At 33.0% G+C, this 23464-nt stretch overlaps 1 protein-coding gene across 1 annotated transcript; it reads right to left on the bottom strand.

Moving 5' to 3' along the window:
• Window positions 1-16366: 16366 nt before the first annotated feature.
• LOC143074068 (potassium voltage-gated channel subfamily A member 1-like) lies at window positions 16367-19027 on the bottom strand. The gene has a single exon (XM_076249618.1). It carries the CDS (start codon window positions 18647-18649, stop codon window positions 17207-17209), a length of 1443 nt encoding a protein of 480 aa, XP_076105733.1. The 5' UTR covers window positions 18650-19027; the 3' UTR covers window positions 16367-17206.
• Between the last annotated feature and the right edge of the window lie 4437 nt (window positions 19028-23464).

Below are 23464 nucleotides of genomic sequence, written 5' to 3'. Positions count from 1 at the left end.
TTTATTTATTATGATACTATATGCAATAGGTCAACTCTATTTGATGTAGGAAATTATTTTATGATGAACATGTCAGTCTCGCAGGTTTGATTTGACCTTGACCTCATATTCATGGTTCAGTGGTCAAAGTTAAGTTTTTGAGTTTTAATCTTTTATTATAATATTATATGCAATAGGTCAACTATATTTTTTGTATGGAAAGATTATAAGCTTCACAGTACATTCTCGCTGCGATATAGCCTTTTTGTGCTAATGCGGCGTAAACAATTCACCAACCAATTAATCAATCACAGAACATTATCCATGTTTTTAATATTGGTGAAATTCAAAGTAGTCGCTTAGGATGTTATAAAACAAAAAACAAAAATGAAACCTCATAGCATGGATTATTTATGAGCTGTAAGGTTAAAATTGATTAAAATTTTTTTTTAATTGACTGATTAATGTCTGCTCAAATTTCAGCTACAGTGTTATGACAAATATTACATACATGTACTTCTAATACGACTTTTAGAGATATAATAGGTAGATACTTCACTGTACAGTAACTTGTGTAATAAAAATAAAGGTAGTCTGGCATGCTGTTAGATTTTTAACTTGCCAGATTTCTAACCATCTACCGAAAAATTTTGTACTTTTTCTCCACTACTTAAATAAGTTAAGCAGGCCAGCATTTGCCTTTATTCCTAGTCAGAAATGAATTATTTGTGGTTGGGACATCCTTCATAGGCAAGTTTATATTTTTTGTAAGACTCTTAACTACTGTCAGTAGAAAGTCTATTAAAAGATCTTTTCATAAAAGATTGATTTGAGAGTACAATCTTGATATGCTATTTTTTTCTAATTCTGATCATTAAATTTCAGTGGTATTTTAGACATGGTGTTTATACATTATTGATCCAAAATAACTATGAAATTACCTCAACAATTATATAAACCCTATTATTTAAATGACTGTAGATTTACATTCACCCTTAGTGGTTTGAAATGTTAGCTTTTTCACCAACAAATTCTGAAAAGAACTTTAAATTTTGTTTTATTATTCTGTAAATAAAAAAAAAATACTTGATATGGTGTCAGGTTAAAATCAGTGGAAGAGATTTTGAAATCAACTAACTGTAAAAAAATAAATATATGCTCAATACAAATGTATAATTAATTTTTTCTTTAAAATCAACTTTAATTTAAAGAGAACTGGAGATAGAGTTATTTAAATTTCATTGTTTAGTTTAGAATAATAATGTTAAATAAATTAAAATTCTGAAATGAATATTTTGAAAAGGCCTTTTATTGATGTCAGAAAAAGAACATTTAATTTTTTTTCTTTTTCAAAAAAATCATTAGATAAGTAGCAATATTTAAAGAGTAACTATTTTGCCTCTGCATATTTTAACCATTACTCAGCTTGAAACATGATAGAAATGCTCTTCAAAATCTTGCATTCTACTTGTTTGTATAACTTGTTTAAATATATTTTGAGACAATGTATAGTTTTTCTCTATGGACTGCAACTGTTCCATAAGCAATGTTTTGGGGTGATTATTCCAATATATATATATATTAATTTATGGTAGATAGATATGTGTGTCGTGTTTTGTGTTTAGGATTGGAGGTGGCCGGGCATGCCAGGCAGTGAGTAATGAAAAGAGATATAGGATCACTTCAATACCCCATTTGTTTTACAATAATTGTTTATATGTTCTTCAACATAAGATTGAAAGACAGACTACCCTTAAGATTTTGATAATCTTGAACAGCTGAAGTGTAATTGAGTATAAAATTGTCTTAAAAGAGACATATATAGCATCTATATTCGATAAAATCAAACCATACAAAACCACAGAATATCAGAGATTTTAAAGTTATTTATACTCATCATCATAAACCGCTACATTAACTAGCGTAATCTAAGTAAACTGCATCTTTTATTGTCGACATGTTTCGCCGATTAGATCGGCTTCATCAGGACAAAGTATACAAAATTAGAACCCCTGAAGTACAAATTTTGTCTTTTGTGATTTATTTCTTATGTTCAAGTGCAATATGATTTGTGTTTTAACCAGATTGTTGATATTCATTAACCATGATTGTTATACTGATGTATATGTGATAAATAAAGGCAACTACCATTATGTATTAGTTTGTCATTTTATTCGTGGCCATGTCGAATTTCGAATTTAATTGTTAGGCTGGAGTTAAATTTCTTTAATGAACAACTAAATATTAACTTAAGTAACCTATAAATACAACCAAAAATAGTAATGTTTGTTAATTAATTTTGTAACTTCTGGTGTATGTTAATTTTGTAGATCTTGTAAATGATAAAATCTGGTCAGCTTTTTGTCCTTATCACTTTACCTTGTTTTCATTTTCCTAATCCATACATTGCGGAGAATACTCATTGGAGGATCCAGAAATTTTTCATAAGGGAAGGGGAGGCACTTACTGCCATAAGAGAGAGTCTGCTCCAGTCATTCCCTAAATTACCAATGAAAAAAGTTTCACTTGGGCTCGTATGGATAGTAAAAAAAGTTATTGTAATCGACTAGCAATGGACTGTTGAGACTTGATATGTGTTTATACATTGTAGAATATTGTAAATAAATAAAAAAAATACTAAACAATATTTTTTTTAGTGAGGTCCAAAAAAGGGGTGTCCATGCCCCAAATACCTGTGTACACGACATGAAAGCAATCAATCAATTAACTTGGGTATGATGTGTCTCAGAATTTTTGTTATCTCTCTATCTAAAGATGTAGAATATTGCAGAGTATGGGGAATAGGGATGCTAGTAAGTAATCTGGTGACACCAACAGTATTAACCATTGGTATAAAGCTACCCATTTCGGAAGGTAGAAGACATCGATACTTCATATCTTGTATTATTCGTCTAGCATGTCTGTTGTTCTTGACCTTGTTTTTGTCGAGCCTGCAACTTTTGTTGTAGAAAGCACGACATAGGGATGGAGTTCCGGCGGCGCGGCGTCGTTAGCTAATTTCTTAAAAGCTTTATATTTTAGAAGGTGGAAGACCTGGATGCTTCATACTTTGTATATAGATACCTCATGTTACCAAGTTTCCGTCAGTCACATGTCCAATGTCCTTGACCTCATTTTCATGGTTCAGTGACTACTTAATGTGAAATTCTCTCTTATTATAAGTAATAGGATAACTATATTTGGTATGTGCGTACCTTGCAAGGTCCTCATGCCCGTCATACAGTGAACAAAGTTAAGTTTTGGTGGTCAATTCCATATCTCAGATACTATAAGCAATGGGTCTAGTATATTCGGTGTATGGAAGGACTGTAAGTTGTACATGTCCAACTGGCAGGTGTCATCTGAACTTGACCTCATTTTCATGGTTCAGTGACGTGGTTATAGTTAAGTTTTGTGTTTTTGTCTGTCTGTTTTTCATATACTGTATGCAATAGGTCTACTATATTTGGTGTATAGAATGATTGTAAGGTGTACATGTCTAGCTGGTATGTGTCATCTGACCTTAAGCTCATTTTCATGGTTCAGTGGTAAAAGTTAAGTTTTTCAGTTTTGGTCTTTTTATTTAATACTATATGCAATGTCAACTATATTTGGTGTATGTAATATTTTATGATCTATATGTCAGTCGCTCAGATTGAACTTGACCTTGACCTCATTTTCATGGTTCATTGCACAGTGTTAAGTTTTTGTGTTTTGGTCCGGGTTTTTTTTTTAAACTCTAAGCAATAGGTCAACTATATTTGTTGTATGGAAGAATTGTTAGCTGTACATGTGTGCCTGGCATGGTACATCTCGACTTGACCTCTTTTCCATGGTTCAGTGGTCAATTTTTAGTTTTCTGGGTTAATGTCAAGTTTATGTTTAAATTGTAATAAAGCTTTATATTCAGGACTATCAACATGATATCAATGATAAGTAAAGAAGGCGAGACATTTCAGCGTGTGCACTCTTGTCTTGGTTCAGTGACGGTTTAAAATAATCTGTTTTATGATACGATTTTTTTCAAGTATTAGGTCAACTTTATTTGGTATATATATGATCATATATTCATTGCAATGAATATAGAATTTATGTCCGTCTGGTAGGGTTCATGTGACATTGACCTATTTTTTCTATAGTTCATTTGTCAATGTGTAGTTTTCGTGTCTTATAGCATAGAAATAGAAAAAAGCCCAGTAGTCAGCACTTCGGTGTTGACATGAATATCAATTATATGGTCATTTTTATAAATTTTCTGTTTACAAAACTTTGAATTTTTCGAAAAACTAAGGATTTTCTTACCCCAGGAGTAGCTTGATTACCTTAGCTATATTTGGCACAACTTTTAGTAATTTGTTATCCTCAATGCTCTTCAACTTTGTATATATTTGGCTTTTTAACTATTTTGATCTGAGCGTCACTGATGAGTCTTATGTAGACGAAACGCGCGTCTGGCGTATAAAATTATAATCCTGGTACTTTTGATAACTATATTCATGTCAGAGGTATAAAAACTTTATGAAATATATGTACACGAAACTGGTTTATTCTCTTCAAAACAATTGTCTACGGAAGCCGATAAGGGCCATTCAAAAAAATATTAATTATTAATTACGACATAGCACGTAATAACGACATCACTATGTCGTAATTTCGACATAACATGTCGTTTAACGACATCGCTATGTCGTAATTTCAACATAACATGTCGTTATAACGACATCGCTGTGTCGTAATTTCGACATAAGATCTCATAATTACGACATCACTATATCGTATTAACGACATCGCTATATATATATAAAAGAATATGTATTATGATTGTCAAGAGACTAAATGACACAGAAATTAACAACTATAGGTAATCATAATGCCCTCAATAATGAGAAAAGCCCTGCATAGTCAGCTATAAAAGAGGGCCGAAAGATACCAGAGGGAAGTCCCCAAAAAGACAGTTCTTTTAATTCAAACGAGTAAAAATAACGGTTTTAATAATGTACAAACAAAGATCGAAAAAAGAATATGCAACTCAGCAACAAATGACAACCACTGAAGTACAGACTCCTGACCGCTATGAGATAATAACGACAACCTTATAGTTTAACTTTTCACTTTTTGAAATAAATTGACATCTACATGGCTAAAAAAAAAAGACAAACAGACAAACAATGGTACACAAGACACAACTTAGAAAACTAATATAAAGACTAAGGCTAAGCAACACGAACCCCAACATAAACTGGGGTAAATATCAGGTGCTCCGGAAGTGCATAAGCAGATCTTGCTCCACATATTTCACCCGTCGTGCTACTCATGTTATTACAAACCCGATAAATAGTCTAATTCGATATGTCACATTCGTGAAAAGGGATTGATTTGTAGCAACGACATAAGGAACATATGCGATATCATCTGTGAAACGGGTATGTCATAACGGTCAACCAAATCGTGATGGCGTCCGTAAAACTTACGAAAGGAAGATTTCAACTTCACCATTTGGAACTCTTGGTTTAATTTTTAGATGTCATAAATTACCCGATCAGCTGACTGTCAACTTCCCAACTTAAAAACAATGCAAACTACATTATTTCGGGGCCTTTTTAGCTGACTATGCGGTATTTGCTTTGCTCATTGTTGAAGGCCGTACGGTGATCTATAGTTGTTAATTTCTGTGTCATTTTGGTCTCTTGTGGAGAGTTGTCTCATTGACAATCATACCACATCTTCTTTTTTATATATACATTTTGAAAATCAATGGTCTAAAGTTATTTTGACCTTTTTATGTTTTTTTTTTTTAATCTTCGTTGCTTGACTTTAACGGTTCAGATTCAACAAAAGGCTCAATCCAGAACAACTTATAAAGTTTTTACACTGCAACTATCGATGGAGGACAAGACATTTGATATTGCAATTGATTATTTTGGTAGTTTCTAATTTTAATCCAGTGTTGCTGTATGTATAGAAAATGTATTGGATGTAACAATACAGTTAAGTCTAAGTTTCAGAATTAAAAGAGTACATAATTATTGTTTAATTTGTTCGGGATTTTCTTTTTTCTTGGTGCATGAAGCTAAATTGTCTGAACAGTTATTGTAAAAATATCAAGTTTCAAAAATGAAAAAAGACCTGACCAATTAGTTATATAAATTTTAATTCTTCTTAAGGGATCATGGTTTAACAAACTTATTACGTCTTTTTGAAATACACATGTATATCAGTAAAATATAGTTTTGATAAAGATAAGATAAGGGGGATTATATATGATATAAGGTTGATTTAAAACCAGATAATGGTCACAGATCAGCAAAGAAACAGAACAAAAGTCAAATTTAATAATGCCACCAGATATTCATGTCAAACAGATAAAATAACAGTTTAAACAGATTAAACTAATTAATTCGTTAAGTCAACACATTTACTCAAATCTGCCATTGTGGGATCACCATTTTTGTTTATTTTTCTCATAAGGCCCTATATAATTTTTATGCTTGAGGCTCAACTGAGTTAGAATTTTTTTGTCTAGTATCCCAGGCTTTCAACGTATTGTTTGCAACAGAATTAGATCTTTTATTATAAATCTCTTTGTACGTTATTTCAATGTCGCCTAAGTACAACGTTTCACTCAGTTGAGTGTCTGTGCGCATTCTCACAAATAAAGGCATACCAGAAAGTGACAAAAGGAAGAACAACAAAAGCGCTGTTCCTTTGATATATTGTTTATTTCAAAAAAATAATCAGTAAACTATAGTCTCATCTAAAATCGTCCAAATATCCATAAGCTATTGAAAGGCTGATTTTGATTTTGTGAAAAATTTCTAGATATTAACCAACCTCTTTTATATGAAAAACGAAAGCTTTTAATTTGACTGATGGAAGCACAGTACCACAGGCACTTGTATCTATCCATGGGAAGGTCGACTATCCATATAAATAGAATACCATGTGAATGGGAATCCTTCAGTTGAATTAGAATGCAAATAAACGCATCATAGATACATGTACCAGGATTGAAATTTTATATTTACGCCAGACGCAAGGATAGCTGATATACAAAACTAAAACCTTGCAAAACTCAATTCGTTTTTAGCCATGGCGTTATCAGGTTTTTTTTTGACTGATGCATGAGTTTGAATGTTCTTCGGGTATCTTTTTCCTTTCTTTTACAGTGACTTGACTGTTAGTGTTGCTATTCACCAATTGCAACTCATTCAAAATTTTGACCCAATTGCAATTTGTTTTATTAAATCAAATTGTTCAACTGGTCAAAAATTTGAACAAACTGTTTAGCCAAAATGTGAAAGTGCAAAGTGATAAAATAAATCATACTTACAATCCTATAAGTCTGTAACTCCACAGTATTGATGTATTTCCTAAATCAGTCCATCAATCTGTATAGTTATATTATTGCCATTACCATACTAAAGGTGAACTGTTTTATTTTGAATTGCTATAAAAATGTCAAAACTAAGCTTTTATAGAGTTTTTCTTTTGAAAAGTATTCTATATTTATAAGAATCACACACTATGTGAATAAAAACATTTCATATTCAGTAAAATATTTGAAATTGCAATATGTTTGTAGGAAGGGGAGATAATCGCTTTTTGGTTTCAAAAAGTCTTTATTCAAAAGAATAGTATTTTAGGTTATCTCCCCAAGGAAGCATATTGTTATTTCATACATATTTTACTGAATATGAAATGTTTTTATTCACATAATGTGTGATTCTTATAAATATAGAATACTTTTCGAAAGAAAAACTCTATAAAAGCTTAGTTTTGACATTTTTATAGCAATTCAAAATAAAACAGTTCACCTTTAGTATGATAATGGCTGTAATATAACTATACAGATTGATAGACTGATTAAGGAATTACATCAATACAGTGGAGTTACAGACTTATAGGATTGTAAGTATGATTTATTTTATCACTTTGCACTTTCACATTTTGGCTGAACAGTTTGTTCAAATTTTTGACCAGTTGAACAATTTGATTTAATAAAACAAATTGCAATTGGGTGAAAATTTTGAATGAGTTGCAATTGGTGAATAGCAACACTAACAGTCAAGTCACTGTAGATTCAGAGCCGATAATTGAGCTATCTGCTAATGTACTTTGCTATGGTGAGGGCCCTCATGGGGTTTTTGATTATGTGATTACTTGGCCGTTTTTTTAATGATTATTTGATTATTAAGCCAAATATTTCATGATTATTTGATTACCTAGGACTGTATTTTTAGTTTATGATTATTTGATTACCAAAGATAAGCAAATATTTAATGATTATGTGATTATATTGGCAAAAAAATGGTGATTATGTGATTACTAGGACCCCCCCATGAGGGGCCTCTATGGTCATGGCCGCAATATTTTATCATGGCGGTCTTGTCATTTTTTCCCGGAATGTCCGTGTGGAGTGTATTCGCAGCCATTACTAGAACTCTAAAATGTGTTTCACAGACATTTACCTCTGTACATTCTTTCGCTTTAAATATTCATTTGTGAAAAATAAGTCATAAATTAAACATCAAACATATAAACTGTAACTTGAATATTTTATTACAATGTCATTTAAAAGTCATAATTTAAGACGATAAAAGTTATGCAAAACTATGGACGGTCCTGATTTTTGCTACCATTTTTGACTGAGTATATTAAAACTGGTTTCTAAATATAATACGCACTGCGTTCCTCAGCCTTTTACAAACAATCGTCTCGAAATGTTCTCTTGGAATATTTCTTGTAATATTTGCCAAAATTTGTTACAATTACCGGCACGGGAAAAGAGAGGGCTAAGATTCCACACAAAACTGCTAACGTACCAACAAGTTTACCAGCGGGAGTTAGCGGATACATATCACCGTACCCAACTGTAGTCAGTGTCACAACCGCCCACCAGAAGGCGCTTGGTATACTGTCAAAATGTGAATCTTCGCCTCCTAATTCGGCATAATATATAGCACCCGAAAATATCACTATACATATTCCAAGAAATACAGAAAGCATGAATAGTTCCTTCCAACTTGTTGATAAAGTTTTCCCTAGAAGTTGCAGTCCAACTGAATGTTTGCCGAGCTTTAGAATACGGGTAACACGTAAAATTCGTATGACAGAAATAGCACCTGTATTCTGTGCAACCCCACAATCATTTGTTATTAAAAATAATGTAATGAATAAAATGAACGGCAATATTGCAGCAAGGTCAATCCAGTTCAGAGTGTTTTTTAGAAATTGTACCTTAGATGGACACACTATAAAACGCAATAACAATTCCAAAATAAACCATGTCATGCAAAAGGCTTCAATCACAAACAGAGGATGCTTGAAATTTGGCACGTTAATGTATGCGGTTTCATTCCTTATTTCAATAGACGCGTTCATACAAACACAGTTTTTAAACATCGGCAATGTCTCTATACAAAAGGTTACTATGGAAACTGTTACAAACAAAACAGACAAAACAACCATTACTTTGGCGCCAACAGAACTATTTGGATATTCCATCAAGAGCCATAACTTAGCCGGTAAATTCCCAGATGGCAAAAGTGGTTCTGTTTCATCTGGTGGGAACCCTTCCTTCTCTTTATAAGCTTCAACAATTTCTTCATCGAGTTCATAAAATTTAATTTCTTGCAGGAACACATCAGATGGCACCTCTGGTGGTCGTTTCAGACGCCCACCACTCTGATAGAAATAAAGAATAGACTGAAACGTCAATCTATGACGATCAAAGAAAAATTCATTTCTTTTTTTGTCCCAGTAAAAGCATCTTTTAGTTCTATCCCCAAGTAAAGTGTTGGGGTATCTATTCAATGTTTTGATTTGGGTCTCAAATTTCAGTCCACTTACATTTATAATAATACGTCGACATTCCTCGTCAGTACACATGTGAATATCACTGTCCGTTTCTTCGCTCAATCCACATGATACAGCTTTTTCGATGTCGCCAAGAAAACAAATTTCTTCTCCCATATCTTTAACACATCCGCTATCGTGATCCATTTTGTGTGTTCATACTTGTTAAGTAGACAATTCACCTGATAATTATTACCTGCTATATCCTCAATATATATTGTATGATAAAAGTGTGTTCACCCACCCATGATTAAAGATAGGGTAGCAAACAAGTTGGAGTCTTCTTATCCCGGTAAAATATTTCTTACAAATATTTTTAGTTCGTCTTATAACGAGATATACAATTATATTTAAATGTTTTGAATTGAAATACGTGTAAAGGTATAAAAATACAGAATTGTACAAAATTAATTGCTTCAGTGTATTCACTCGTATAATCCTTTTTGTAGTTCATTTAATTAAGCTCTTCAAGGCCGGTTTTCTTTAAAGGGATATAAGTTTCTATTTATTAAAAAGAAATAAAGCGTGATTTTGTTTGTTGTTTCGATCATTTGTATCAGCAGATTTAAAACTAATATTTCCTGATTGGTTTGGTTCAATTGTGAAAAAGAAGAAGTGACAGAGAAAAACCCACCACTGATGCATTATTGGCTTGCAAGTCAAAATCGACCTTATATTACTGCACGCGCTTACCTGTGACGTCTTTTCGTATTTTATCATGGTTTACATCACAGCTGTTAATATTCATAATTATAACCAGGTAACATGCCCATCGACCATTTTTTACGTTTTCTAGCATGCTTAAATCAGGGGCGGATTCAGGCTTGGGCGTGGTAGACGTGCGTCCCCTAAAATAGCATGGGTTCTCTTCAGCTCAGTAGAAGAATATATAGATAATTTTACCTCCAAAATTTTTTTTGAATGTTTGCGACCCCCTAATTGAATTAAAATCCTGGATCCGCCCTGGCATATGACTATATAGAGTTACCAATATCTTAACTATTCATTCAATTTTTCAACTATATCGCGTAGAGAACACTCAACATAATTTGAGTTAAAGATCAAACCCCTTAACTAAGAAAGATCTCATACTGAATTGTTCGTTACTTACCTCACAATTTTCAAAGATTCGCTTATTCAATTATTAAAATTTGCTTGAAATTGAAATGGCTTCGTTAAATTTTGGGACTCTTTAATCGCCATTGGCTAATATTTCATTCTATTCTTCATTTACTTTTCAGAGTGTTTCTGCAAGAAATCAAATTTTATGCTCACGATGAAGAAATTGTGTGAGTCATTGAGTTCATAAACATTTGTCATTTTACTAGTACTCAAAGTAACTTAAAGGTATAAAATTGCAGTCTTCACATGTTAGAGAAGACAAAATGAACATAATGCTATTGTAATTTTTAAAAATCTCACATTTAGGATATATAATGTGAAAAACGGAGACAAATTGAATAGATATACACACAAAAAACTATCGAAAAAAAGTTGCAAAGCCATTAGGAAAAAACTAATCAGTGTAACTGTTAAATGTTTTTATTTTTTGGTGATGATGAATGTGATTTATGATGAATATGTTAAATTATGCTATCAAAACTATGTTGTAACATTCATAAGTATTAAACATATCTTTTCATTATAGATCTATCATTTATCAAAATACTATTTACTAGGAAGGAGATGTACCCATCCATGACATAAAACTATGCATAGTAAAACACAAAAAGCAAAGGAACAGCTTTTTTTATTGCTGTTCTTCATCGCATAGTCAGTCACATTGAGGCCTTCAACATGGAGCAAAATAGCTCTCACCTCACTGCAGGTTTAAGAAACCCCCACTTGCACCGGTATGAGCGTATGTCTTTGCAAACTGACGATCATTCCACAATTGTTAATTGAGGAACATAACCATGGAGTAATATCATAAAAAAATGAGTCTATAAAAAAAAAATCAAATTCATATTTACAACAAAATAGTTTTTACGCATATATCAATATGTAAAATATATTTTGATAATAAAGGTATCAAATTAAATAACTAGCGATTTTGAATGATACAAAACTGTTTTAATGAATTCATAAAAGAGGGACGAAAGATACCAAAGGGACAGTCAAACTCATAAATCTAAAACAAACTGACAACGCCATGGCTAAAAATAAAAAAGACAAACAGAAAAACAATAGTACACACGACAAAACATAGAAAACTAAAGAATAAACAACACGAACCCCACCAAAAACTAGGGGTGATCTCAGGTGCTCCGGAAGGGTAAGCAGATCCTGCTCCACATGTGGCACCCGTCGTGTTGCTTAAGTGATTACAAATCCGGTAAATAGTCTAATTCGGTAGGTCATATTCATGAAAGGGGATTGTAGTTACGACGTAAGGAACATATCCGATATCATTTGTGAAACGGTTATTCCATAACGGTCAACCAACTCGTGATGGCGTCCGTAAAATTTACGAAGGGATGATTTCAACTTCACCATTTGGAACTCTTGGTTTAATAGCTTCCTTGTGAGCAGCAAACCTCTATCAAGAAAATCATGATAGGAAATGCAAGCACGGGAATATCGTATCAATTGGGAGATATATACCCCGTATGCAGGTGCTGCTGGAATGTTGCTACTTAGAAATGGAAAGTTCACAATTGGAAAGCTGAAATCATCTCTTTTGTCGTAAAGTTTTGTTTTCAACCGACCCTCATTGTCAATTTCTAGATGTAAGTCAAGATATGAAGCCGACTTAACTGTATCTGTAGTATCCTTTATCTCTAGTTCGATTGGATAGATGCGTTCCACATAGTCACCAAATTTTGAATTGTTTAGTGAAAGAACATCATCTATATAGCGGAAAGTAGAGTTAAAGGATATTGCTAACTTCTTATCTTTCTTCCTAAGAAGTTCCTGCATGAAGTCAGCCTCATAATAATAAAGAAACAAGTCGGCGAGTAGAGGGGCACAGTTTGTTCCCATTGGAATGCCGACAGTCTGTTGAAAAACACGTCCTCCGAACGTAACAAATATGTTGTCAATCAAGAAATCAAGCATCTTGATAATATCAGTTTCAGAGAATTTTTTGTTTGAATCAGAGTGATTCTTTACAAAGTAGGATTTATCCCTCCCTAAGACAAGATACTTGTATCTACGTTGGCCATTCTTTTTTATGAAGCAAAGTAATATCAACTCTTTCAATTTGTCTTTTAGTTTGGAATGTGGAATACTTGTGTACAGGGTAGAAAAGTCAAATGTTTTAATACTGTTACAAGATGAAAGAGAGTTAGATTGTATGTACTCTAAAAGATCTTTTGAATTTTTAAGTATCCACATCTGATTCACGCCACCTCTAGAATAGGCAGTTTCACAATAACTTTGAAGCCCGTCTTTGATTGCTGATAAAATAGATGTTAATAATTTAGAAAGAGGTTTCGTGGAGCACTTGGAAGACCCAGCAATATACCGTTGTTTGTAAGGACACTTATGTAGTTTAGGTATCCAATACAGTGATGGAAGATCCAGTTCTTCATCTTTGGTTGAAATTCCAAAGGAACATAGAACAGACCTATGATTATCCAGGATTTCCTCTTTGGTAAGTGTCGTGAGGGTATATGTTGAGTTACCAAGTGAATTGTCAATACCTAATTCGTTTATCAAGCAGTTGATGTAGTGACTTTTACACACAAAAACGATGTTATTTGGGGCTTTATCTGCAGGAACAACAACATATTTGTCATGGAGGTCGGATAGGTGTTTTGCAACATTTGGGTCTTTAAAGATTGACGTAGCATGGGCATTGATGGACCCATTCAGTTTCTTAATTCTGATTTGTATCAACGACCTCACTGCCTTAATCCATTCGGAAAGAGTGTCTACGTCTTCCTTCTCGCGCTTAGCCCATTGCCTGGCATAATCCTCGACTGAATCCATCAAAATTTTAAAGTTGTATTTCCAATTGATGGATTTAGGCTCACGATATTTGGGACCTTTCGATAACACATTTCGTAGAGAAGTGTTATTAACAATGTTAAGGTCACCGGTAATAACGTGGCCAGCAGGATTATATGTGAATTTGGAACTAGCACAAGTGCAATCAGGAGGTTTAGACTTGAAGTCGTCAATATCGAGATCCTGCAAAACGCGTTTGTAATTGAAAATTTTAGTTGCAATAGGTTTGGTATAGGTATAAGAAATTATTGGTACAGATATATATATACATAAATTGTGGGCATATATTGACTGTTTCTCAGTTATGAAGACTTGGTACCAAGTTTGGTGAATCCAAAGTTCCAGTAACCAGTACGATCTGATGTGTAAATAATCATGCTTTATTTAACCCGCCTCTATTAATGTTTAAAAGTGACAAACAAATAACGTAGAATTAGAACAAAGACTGAAGGACGGTGTGCGTCTGATTGAAATTTAATTACAAAAATTGATTCCCTGAGCGCAGCTGGATACGACTGCAGAGGTCCAACCCCAACCCGAAAAAATGGACACAATATTCACGCTTGATACAGGTCTGAATTTGGATTGCAATTAAATATTTGACACATAATAGGTTTCTGACACAGAATAACAGTCAAAGAACTCAATTGGTTATAGGATTACAATTTTTTGCCTTCGTGCAATACACTTTGCTGTTACGAGTTAACCCCCCTCCCCCCAAAAAAAAAATTAAATTGTTTATTGCCCTTTTTTTGCTTTTGTGCAATACATTATGCTGTTGTGAATTGACCCCCTCACAGCAACTGTATTGTTGACTAGGGTTATTGTTCGCGAAAATGAGATGTATTATATTGGCACAAGTGTAATATGGTTTGTGGCACAATGAAAGAGTTTTTTTTTTGTCGAAAATGTAATGTCAATCGGCACAAAAGCATAAATCTGCTGGCCAATCTTACTGCGTTTACCTATCACAACTCGTTTACCATGTCCGTGTCTGTAAGGATGTTATAGATTCCAATGAGCGAAATCTATGTATAGTAGATACCTGGCGAAAAATTAAGCAATTGATCTCGTTACCAACAATAAATTAAAACTTTTACCTTCCGCAATTTTTCCATGTCTACAAAGATTTTGTTAGGAAGGTTGTCCGCACCTGTAGAATTATTATTTAAACGGGATATCAGAACGGTGATGTCGTTTATAGAGCCCGTAAAATTAAATACGATCCACTTATAGTTTGGCATTGCGTAAGTTCAAGCGTAACTCTGATTGCTTATCTCTTTACATTAAAACCGTTGGATGTGCTCTGATTTATACTTAGATCCGTGAAAACATTATTTATGTATTTGTTGTTTTAAGCTTTAAACTAGCTTTCAGTAACTGCGAGTGCTCTTGTGTCGCCGATATATGTTTAGTGCTTTTATGTAGATAATTTTGTACTTCGTACCGATCTTTTTAGCAAAATGCAACGGATTTTTACATTTTCTTCTTTTGTCGTGCTATAACACCACTGTAACAGGTTAGATGAGAGTTGACCGCTCACAAACATGTTTGATACTATCATATTCTTTATGGACCTGTAACGAGTCAGGCTGTCACTCATTGGAGGTTCATATCTGGTTCATATCTGTCATGTATGTTTTTTGTTTTTGTTTTTTTTTTTTTTTGTGAATTGTATTTTTATAGATTGAAGTTGGCAGTTGGTACAGGACATTTGAAGAAAAAAATGGTGGGTTGAACCTGGTTTTGTGGCATGCCAAACCTCCCGTTTTTATGCCAATGTTAAATATAACCTTTAAATGACAACATTACATGATAAGACTACAATTATACAAATAGATGGGAGAACATATAGGACAGAGAAACACAAGAATAATAGCTAACAAAAGGTACCAGGTTTAAAATTTAATACGCCAGATTCGTCCACACAATACTAACCAGTGACGCTCGGATGAAAAAAGTTCGAAAGTCAGGAGCTTGTAGTTCAGTGGTTTTCGTTGTTTTACGTCTGTCATATTTGTTTTCGTGAATTGCATTGTAAAAAATCAGGCCGTTAGTTTTCTGATTTGACATTTTTCACATCATTTCATGTCAGAGCTTTTTATAATTGACTATGCAGTATGGCTTTTCTCATTTTTGAAGGCTGTATGGTTACCTCAGATGGTTACCTGTTATTACTTAAATCCCCCTTTTGGCAATAATCGGGAACTTGCATGACATGATTTACACTGTGGGGTAAAGGAGAACACCCCTGGCTTCATATAAATTCCTCGGTGAGATGGGTATATATCAATTTTTCTACAGTCATTAGATTTTTGAACCATCTGAGTGAACATTCAGCCAATGCTCTCATTATCTTTTTGGACTGTCTTGACACATTTTGGAGCTTATACTGCGGTTTTTTTTTTATCAAAATCTTACGAAAACACTTTAAATCGACTGTTGACTTTCCACACGGTTACTAGGTATAATAAACCTGTGCTGTAAGCCAAATTTTGCCGTACCTTTGTTGATAAAGCAAATAGCACGAAAGGGAATTTAAAACAGCACAAAAGAGACGAAAATAATTATAAAACTTTTAACCTGCTTTATTTAATACTAATTGGTAAATCACATTCGAGCGACATTGTAGTTTTAAATGACATTAGTAATATATACATTTCGACATACTTCAAATCCACACATTTTCTTTTATCCAAATGTAAGTATAAAACATGTACAGCCATAGTTATAAAAAGTTTTTCATCTGACGATAAAAAATGACAATAGTCCTAAATATAATATATTGTAAAATTGCCAGAAGTGTTTAAATAATGTGTTTATCTGAAATCTTAAATGAAAATACACGAGACTCATTCATAACTTAAACACAATATAAATTTGATGAGTTTTTCTTTTTAAACCTTTATTACTACTTTAATATCCTTTAGCAAATAATGCCGAACAATGGTAACCATGAATGTGACGTAATGTTTTTGAAACTTTCGCTACGAATAACAGGATTAGAATAATGTTGAAGTAAACTAATTATAACAAAATAATCCGTAAAAACTAAATTGGTAATGCAGCTAAGTTCAATATACTGAAATAGTAATCTTGCATAATGAATTCCTGATCCAACATGAATTAAAATAAATTCGATGCTGGTTATATTATCTATTTTGATTTTATTCTCATGCATATTAAAGTTTCCTTATTTTGATTTTATTCTCATGCATATTAAAGTTTCCTTATTTTGATTTTATTCTCATGCATATTAAAGTTTCCTTATTTTGATTTTACTTTCTTATATATAAATGTTTTCGTCCAGTTTTCATTTGTCAAAATAAACAATAGATGACTTTCAAAATAAGCATTCAAATGAATTATATCATTTTAAGTGTATACATTGACAGAAATTTCTGTTTGAAACTTTCAAATTTCAAAAGCCACTTCTACCAGTAGATGCGCGGTAATAGTTACTAAAATTTGTAACAATAACAGGAACTGGCAATGCAATTGACAGCAATCCACATAAAACTGCCAATGTGCCGATAATCTTTCCAAAAATGCCAACCGGATACATATCTCCGTACCCGACAGTTGTCATGGTAACGACTGCCCACCAAAACGATCCCGGAATGCTAGTAAAGTGCGTGTTTTCTTGAGATAGTTCCGCATAGAAAATAGCACCTGAAAATATAACAATTCCTATTCCAAGGAAAAGAACGAACATCATTAGTTCTTGTACACTGTCTCTTAAAGTTTTTCCTAGAAGTTGGAGTCCTTCAGAATGCTTGCTCAATTTCAGTATCCTTGCAACTCTTAAAACCCTAAGAACTGATATAGCACCAGTTTTTGACGATCCCTCACATTCTCCAGTTATAAACAGCATGGCTAACGATACAACAAACGGCATAATTGAAACTATATCAATCCAGTTGACGAAATTCTTTATAAAAAGTACTTTAGAAGGACAACTGATGACTCTAAATATTAACTCTATAATGAACCACGACATGCATGTTGCTTCTATGATAAAAAGAGGCTGCGCAAAGACAGGAACCTCTTTACGAGAAGTAACATTTCCAGGATGAATCTGTGTAACATTTATACACCCCATATTTGCATACTGAGGTAAAGTTTCCACACAAAAATTGACAACAGAAACAACTATAAAAATGACGGATAACAATGCAAAAATTTTAGCAAGTATTGAGCTCGTTGGGTATTCAAAAAGTTCCCAGATCTTTCTTTGAAGAGGATTCTTTGGCATTATTTCATGTCCAGTATCTTCAATTAAAAATCCTTCAGATTCCTTATAAGCAGTAATAACAGTGGCCCCAAGCTCGAAAAACTGCAACTCGGTTAGAAAAACATCAGTTGGAACTTCAATAGGTCTTAAAAGCCTACCGCCACTTTGATAAAAATACAATATAGCGGGGAAACTTGGTCGATGTCGATCAAAGAAAAATTCCTTCCGCTTAGCATCCCAGTAATATTCTCTTTTAAACTTATCTCCAAGAAGAGTGTTCGGAAGTCTATTGAGTGTCCGCAGTTGTGTTTCAAACTTTAGACCACTGACATTGATAATAATCCTTTCGCATTCTTCTTGTTTGCAATTATGACCATCCGTTAAACTGGTAGTTTCCAGGAACTCTGGCTTTTCTATCAAACAAACGGATTCATGGTCAGAATCAGGCTCACATCTTTCAGGAATAAGTTCGGACCGTTTGGAATCACATGATGCGTTCCGGCGATGTTTTCGCAAAAAATGTGGCGAATGTGGCGAATGGTGATGGTAGTCCGGCGAAAGATACCCATCTCGCCCTACTGCAATTGAACCCCTTGGCTGATGTGTTTGTGTTTGGCTGATCACGTGCATTGCTAAACCAATTCTTCTTCTTCTTCTTCCGGTAAGCGGCCACCGTCAACTGGTTGACTATTCTTCCACAATTACAACTGTTGTATCTAATTCTCCCGAAACGAACAAGAAGGTATATAAATGTATATCACTGTATAATAAACTGTATCTTCGACGTCACGTTCACATAATAAATACTCCTTTATCCATTCATAGGTGTCATTAAAACTGTATACACCAAAATTGAAGAACTTCAACTTCTAATCATTGAATTCGGTATAAAAAGACTCTGAGTATTTCTATTTTGATAATAGTCCTATTGAACACCCGTTTAAAATTTGGCAATGACTGTTTGTCTTCTTGTAATTTATTTCGCTAGCGGGTTTTAAATGGTTTTAAGTACACCTATTTCTATACAGGGGAAATTAAGTAACCAATTCAAAAGTATGTTACGCGTATATTATATACCTTTAAATATTCATTCTCCTGGATTAAGGTTTAACTGGATTATTTAACAGTAAAATGGATTATAAATTTATATTTTATTAAATGACGATTTCGTATGACCTTAAAAAAAAAAAAGCAAAAAAGTATTCTTATAGAGGAATTTGCCAAAATTAAATAACACCGTTTTGTATTAAATATCAAGTTAAAATTTATCGTGAAATTATAAAATGTATATATATCATATGTTTCAACTACCGGGCAAAATTGACCTTAGATTTAAATTTAACTTTTTCCATTTTTTTGGGTATTTATTATATAGCTCTGTAACTGTTCTTGATATCATTGTTAAATATTCGGTTTTAATCGTTCTTGCTGAAGGTTAATCCAGAAAAGCCATATAACGAATTGTTATTTTTTTTTTTTTGAACTCGGCACATACTATGAAGGTTTAAATGGAGAGTCATTCCATTTTGAATTATTTAATTTTTCTATGTAATTTTCCCTATTTTTTTAATAACTTTTCCCCTTTATTCTCTATTCTTTATATGTTAGCGTTCCATTATTCTCTATTCTTGATATGTTATTCTATTATTATTTTTTTTTTTATATAATTTTTATAATTTTTTTCTCTCTATTCTGAATTTAATTTTGTTTCCATTCATTCTTCGTTCTGCTATTGCTCTCTGTTATGTACTAGTATATACAAATGTATACTCCATCCAGACACTCAGCTTTTCAGAACTTTATCAAGCAAAAAAAAACTTTAATATTTTAATTCTTTTTCTCATGTAGAACATTCCTTTATTATATAATTCAAAACACGGATACTGTTTGAATGTTGCTTTCTCAAAAAAATTAAATCATATACACTTGAATCAGATTTAGAAAAGCATAAGTAGTGGTAAACACTAGACCGTCAATAGAAAATCTAAGAGATTTGTGTTTGCCTTTGAAACTGTACATTGACTTTATGATTCTGTACACAAAATTCGTGTTAATAAGTCATGTTTTCTGTTTCAAACGAAGAACTCAATTGTTATGTGTATATGTAACTCAATTGTTATGTGTATATGTAACTCAATTGTTATGTGTATATATATCTATATATCAGGGATGTTTGACAACTCTGCAATATCAGAAATTATGGTATGAGGAGAATCAAACAATCTTGGTCAATAAAAAATCAATTGAATTTCTAATTATCAACAGTTAAGATGATTATAACGGTTTGAAGTATACTTTGAAATACACGTTCAAATACAATATTAAAAGTTTATCACGGGTTTTAGAAAAATTATGTAAATTCATAAATGTGAAAGTCAGTCCTCCAAGTTAATTTTATTGTATTGTTCACACATGCTTGTTATAAGTTTACCTTATAGTTATATTTATGTATGTTCTATATAACTATGTAATTGTAATTTTATGAGAAATAAAGTATTCGCATTCGTAAAGTATTCGTACACATTCTTATGTGTTGCGTACACAAAATGTATCTTAGCTCGCCGGATTACTAATTGCCTAGCATTACATATGTGATTAACTAGAAACTAACAAAAAGTGCTAATGATAAGATATAGATTGTGTATAGAAAGTGGCAAACGGATTAAAAGTACATAATGTTAATTCATGTAACAAGCACATACATGTGAATCAAAACCTGTTAGATTAAGTGGCTGAACTTGACAAAAATGTCCGAATGATAAAAGTTAAAGAGTCCACAGAAAAGTTACTTTTATTATTTAACATAAGAAATACATGAACAATTATCGCTGTCACACATGCACCACTCTTTTATTCTCAATGTAAAATTGAGAATGGAAATGGGGAATGTGTCAAAGAGACAACAACCCGACCATAGAGCAGACAACAGTCGAAGGCCACCAATGGGTCTTCAATGCAGCGAGAAACTCCCGCACCCGGAGGAGTCCTTCAGCTGGCCCCTAAACAAATATATGTTACTAGTTCAGGGATCAATGCAGCGAGAAACTCTCGCACCCGAAGGTGCGTATTCTTATTTGCACCAAGATGTTGTACAATGAGTTGGATACCCCGCGTTTATCATGCTTTCTAATAACAAATGATAAAATCGCTGAAAGACCCCCTCCTAAATTATTGAAAACTATCATCCTGCATTGACACTGATATCTTGGTCACCAATTCGGCCTAATGACCTCAACATTTCCTTTTTCAATCTTGCCTTATTTCTTGTATTTAATGACATTTTCTTTTTTTGAATAGACAAATAAAATTGAGAAAGGAAATGGGGAATGTGTCAAAGCGACAACAACCCGACCATAGAGCAGACACTAGTCGAAGGCCACCAATGGTTCTTCAATGTAGCGAGAATTCCCGCACCCGTAGGTGTCCTTCAGCTGGCCCCTAACAATATGTATACTAGTATGTAGTGATAATGGACGTCATACTAAACTCCGAATTATACACAAGAAACTAAAATTAAAAATCATACAAGACTAACAAAGGCCAGAGGCTCCTGACTTGGGACAGGCGCAAAATTTCGGCGGGGTTAAACATGTTTATGAGATCTCAACCCTCCCCCTATACCTCTAGCCAATGTAGAAAAGTAAAGGCATAACAATACGCACATTAAAATTCAGTTCAAGAGAAGTCCGAGTCCGATTTCAAAAGAAAATAAATAAAATGACAATAATACATAAATAACAACAGACTACTAGCAGTTAACTGACATGCCAGCTCCAGACCTCAATTAAACTGATTGAAAGATTATGTTTTCATCATATGAATATCAGGCACAATCCCTCCCGTTAGGGGTTTAGTATCATACTATCATAAAATATATGAGAAGAACATAACCCGTGTCATGCCAAAAACTGTTTTAAAAAAAATAAATGTGTATAGTTCCGATGCAAAGACCCTATAAGTGAATCAATATTAAAGTCAAAATATGCATTCTTTAATGACCTGACAACAGTATCGTAACTATATCCCTTCTTAATAAGTCTGTATAAAGGTTTTGTAAGCTTTTGAGGTGAATATTGACATTTTTGTGCTTTGTAAAGAATAATACCAAAAAGATTGAATGTGAAATACCTGAACGTATAAGATGTCTGCATGTTGAGTTATATTTACGAATTATTTCATTATACCGGTGATAAAATTTAGTAAATGTTTTGACCAGTTTGTGATATCGAAAACCCTGGTGTAATAATTTTTCAGTAATACATAAATTTCTCTCGCTAAAATCTAATACGTTGTTACATACACGAGCGAATCGTACAAGTTGAGATATATAAACACCATAAGATGGTGACATGGGAACGTCACCATCTAAAAATAGATAATTAACGATAGGAAATGAAAAATCATCTCTTTTATTCCAGTACACAATGTCCATATCCATTCATTCATAAAAACTTTATATCCTTGTGGTATACACACAGAGAAAAAGAAGGGACATGGTCTAAACCTAAATTTTCCTCCCAACTGAACTTTTTCACATATAACCCCAGCGGATACAGACGGGAACGGGGAGGGGGGGGACTTTCGTTGGGAAAATGTGGTTGATTACATAGGAAATCACTCTAGCATAACTGTAGCGGGCCTCCTCCTATGGCATTCAGTGACACCACGACCCCATTATAAAAAAATCTGGCTCCGCAACTGAACCCTGCCTAACATGATATATCTGTTTAACCACACCGAATATCAACAGATATGGTTAAGTTTACAAACGTTAGATATTTAATTCCACCATTTAAAAGGGCATACGATACAGTTACATGGGAGGTAATGACGTTGCTAACGTAAATTGTTATTTTCGCGACGTCAAACTACGACTTATCGGGAAAAGATTCAGTTTTCGACTGATTTTTATCATTCAAACTTATTGAACTTGAAAACGAGTTCATGGACCCCTCTTTTTCAAAATGCCATTTGGTTTGATTACGCAAGAAGATTATTTGTGCCAATTTTCATGAAAACGTAAATAGTGCCTTTTTTTTTTTAATTTGATAAATATACAGTAAAAAAATTTTTTTTTTTCTACATTCATGAACATTTGATGAATATGAGTTATTTCTGAATAAAAAATGTATAAATTTTGAGGATAGTACTTATAAAATACAGAAATTACAAATTATTTAACAAAAAACAATTTGTGTTTATCTTTTAAAACAAAAAAGTTATGTCTTTCTTTCGAAAGGGAAAATACGGCCACAAATCCGAATTTTGAGCAAATATACAAAATTTTGACATTTTACGCAAAAAATAGCATATGAAGGTATATGTTTTATTATTACATATTTGGATACATTTTTTTTTAAAGAATTCTGCCCTTCTCCTCTCAGTTTCATCTCATCACTTGGCGTCCGTCGTCCGTCGTCGTCGTTCGTCGCCGTTAACTTTTAC

This window comes from Mytilus galloprovincialis, chromosome 1 (genome assembly GCF_965363235.1).
Source record: "Mytilus galloprovincialis chromosome 1, xbMytGall1.hap1.1, whole genome shotgun sequence".
Taxonomy (NCBI): Eukaryota; Metazoa; Mollusca; class Bivalvia; order Mytilida; family Mytilidae; genus Mytilus; species Mytilus galloprovincialis.
This window is presented reverse-complemented; position numbering and strand designations above follow the sequence as displayed.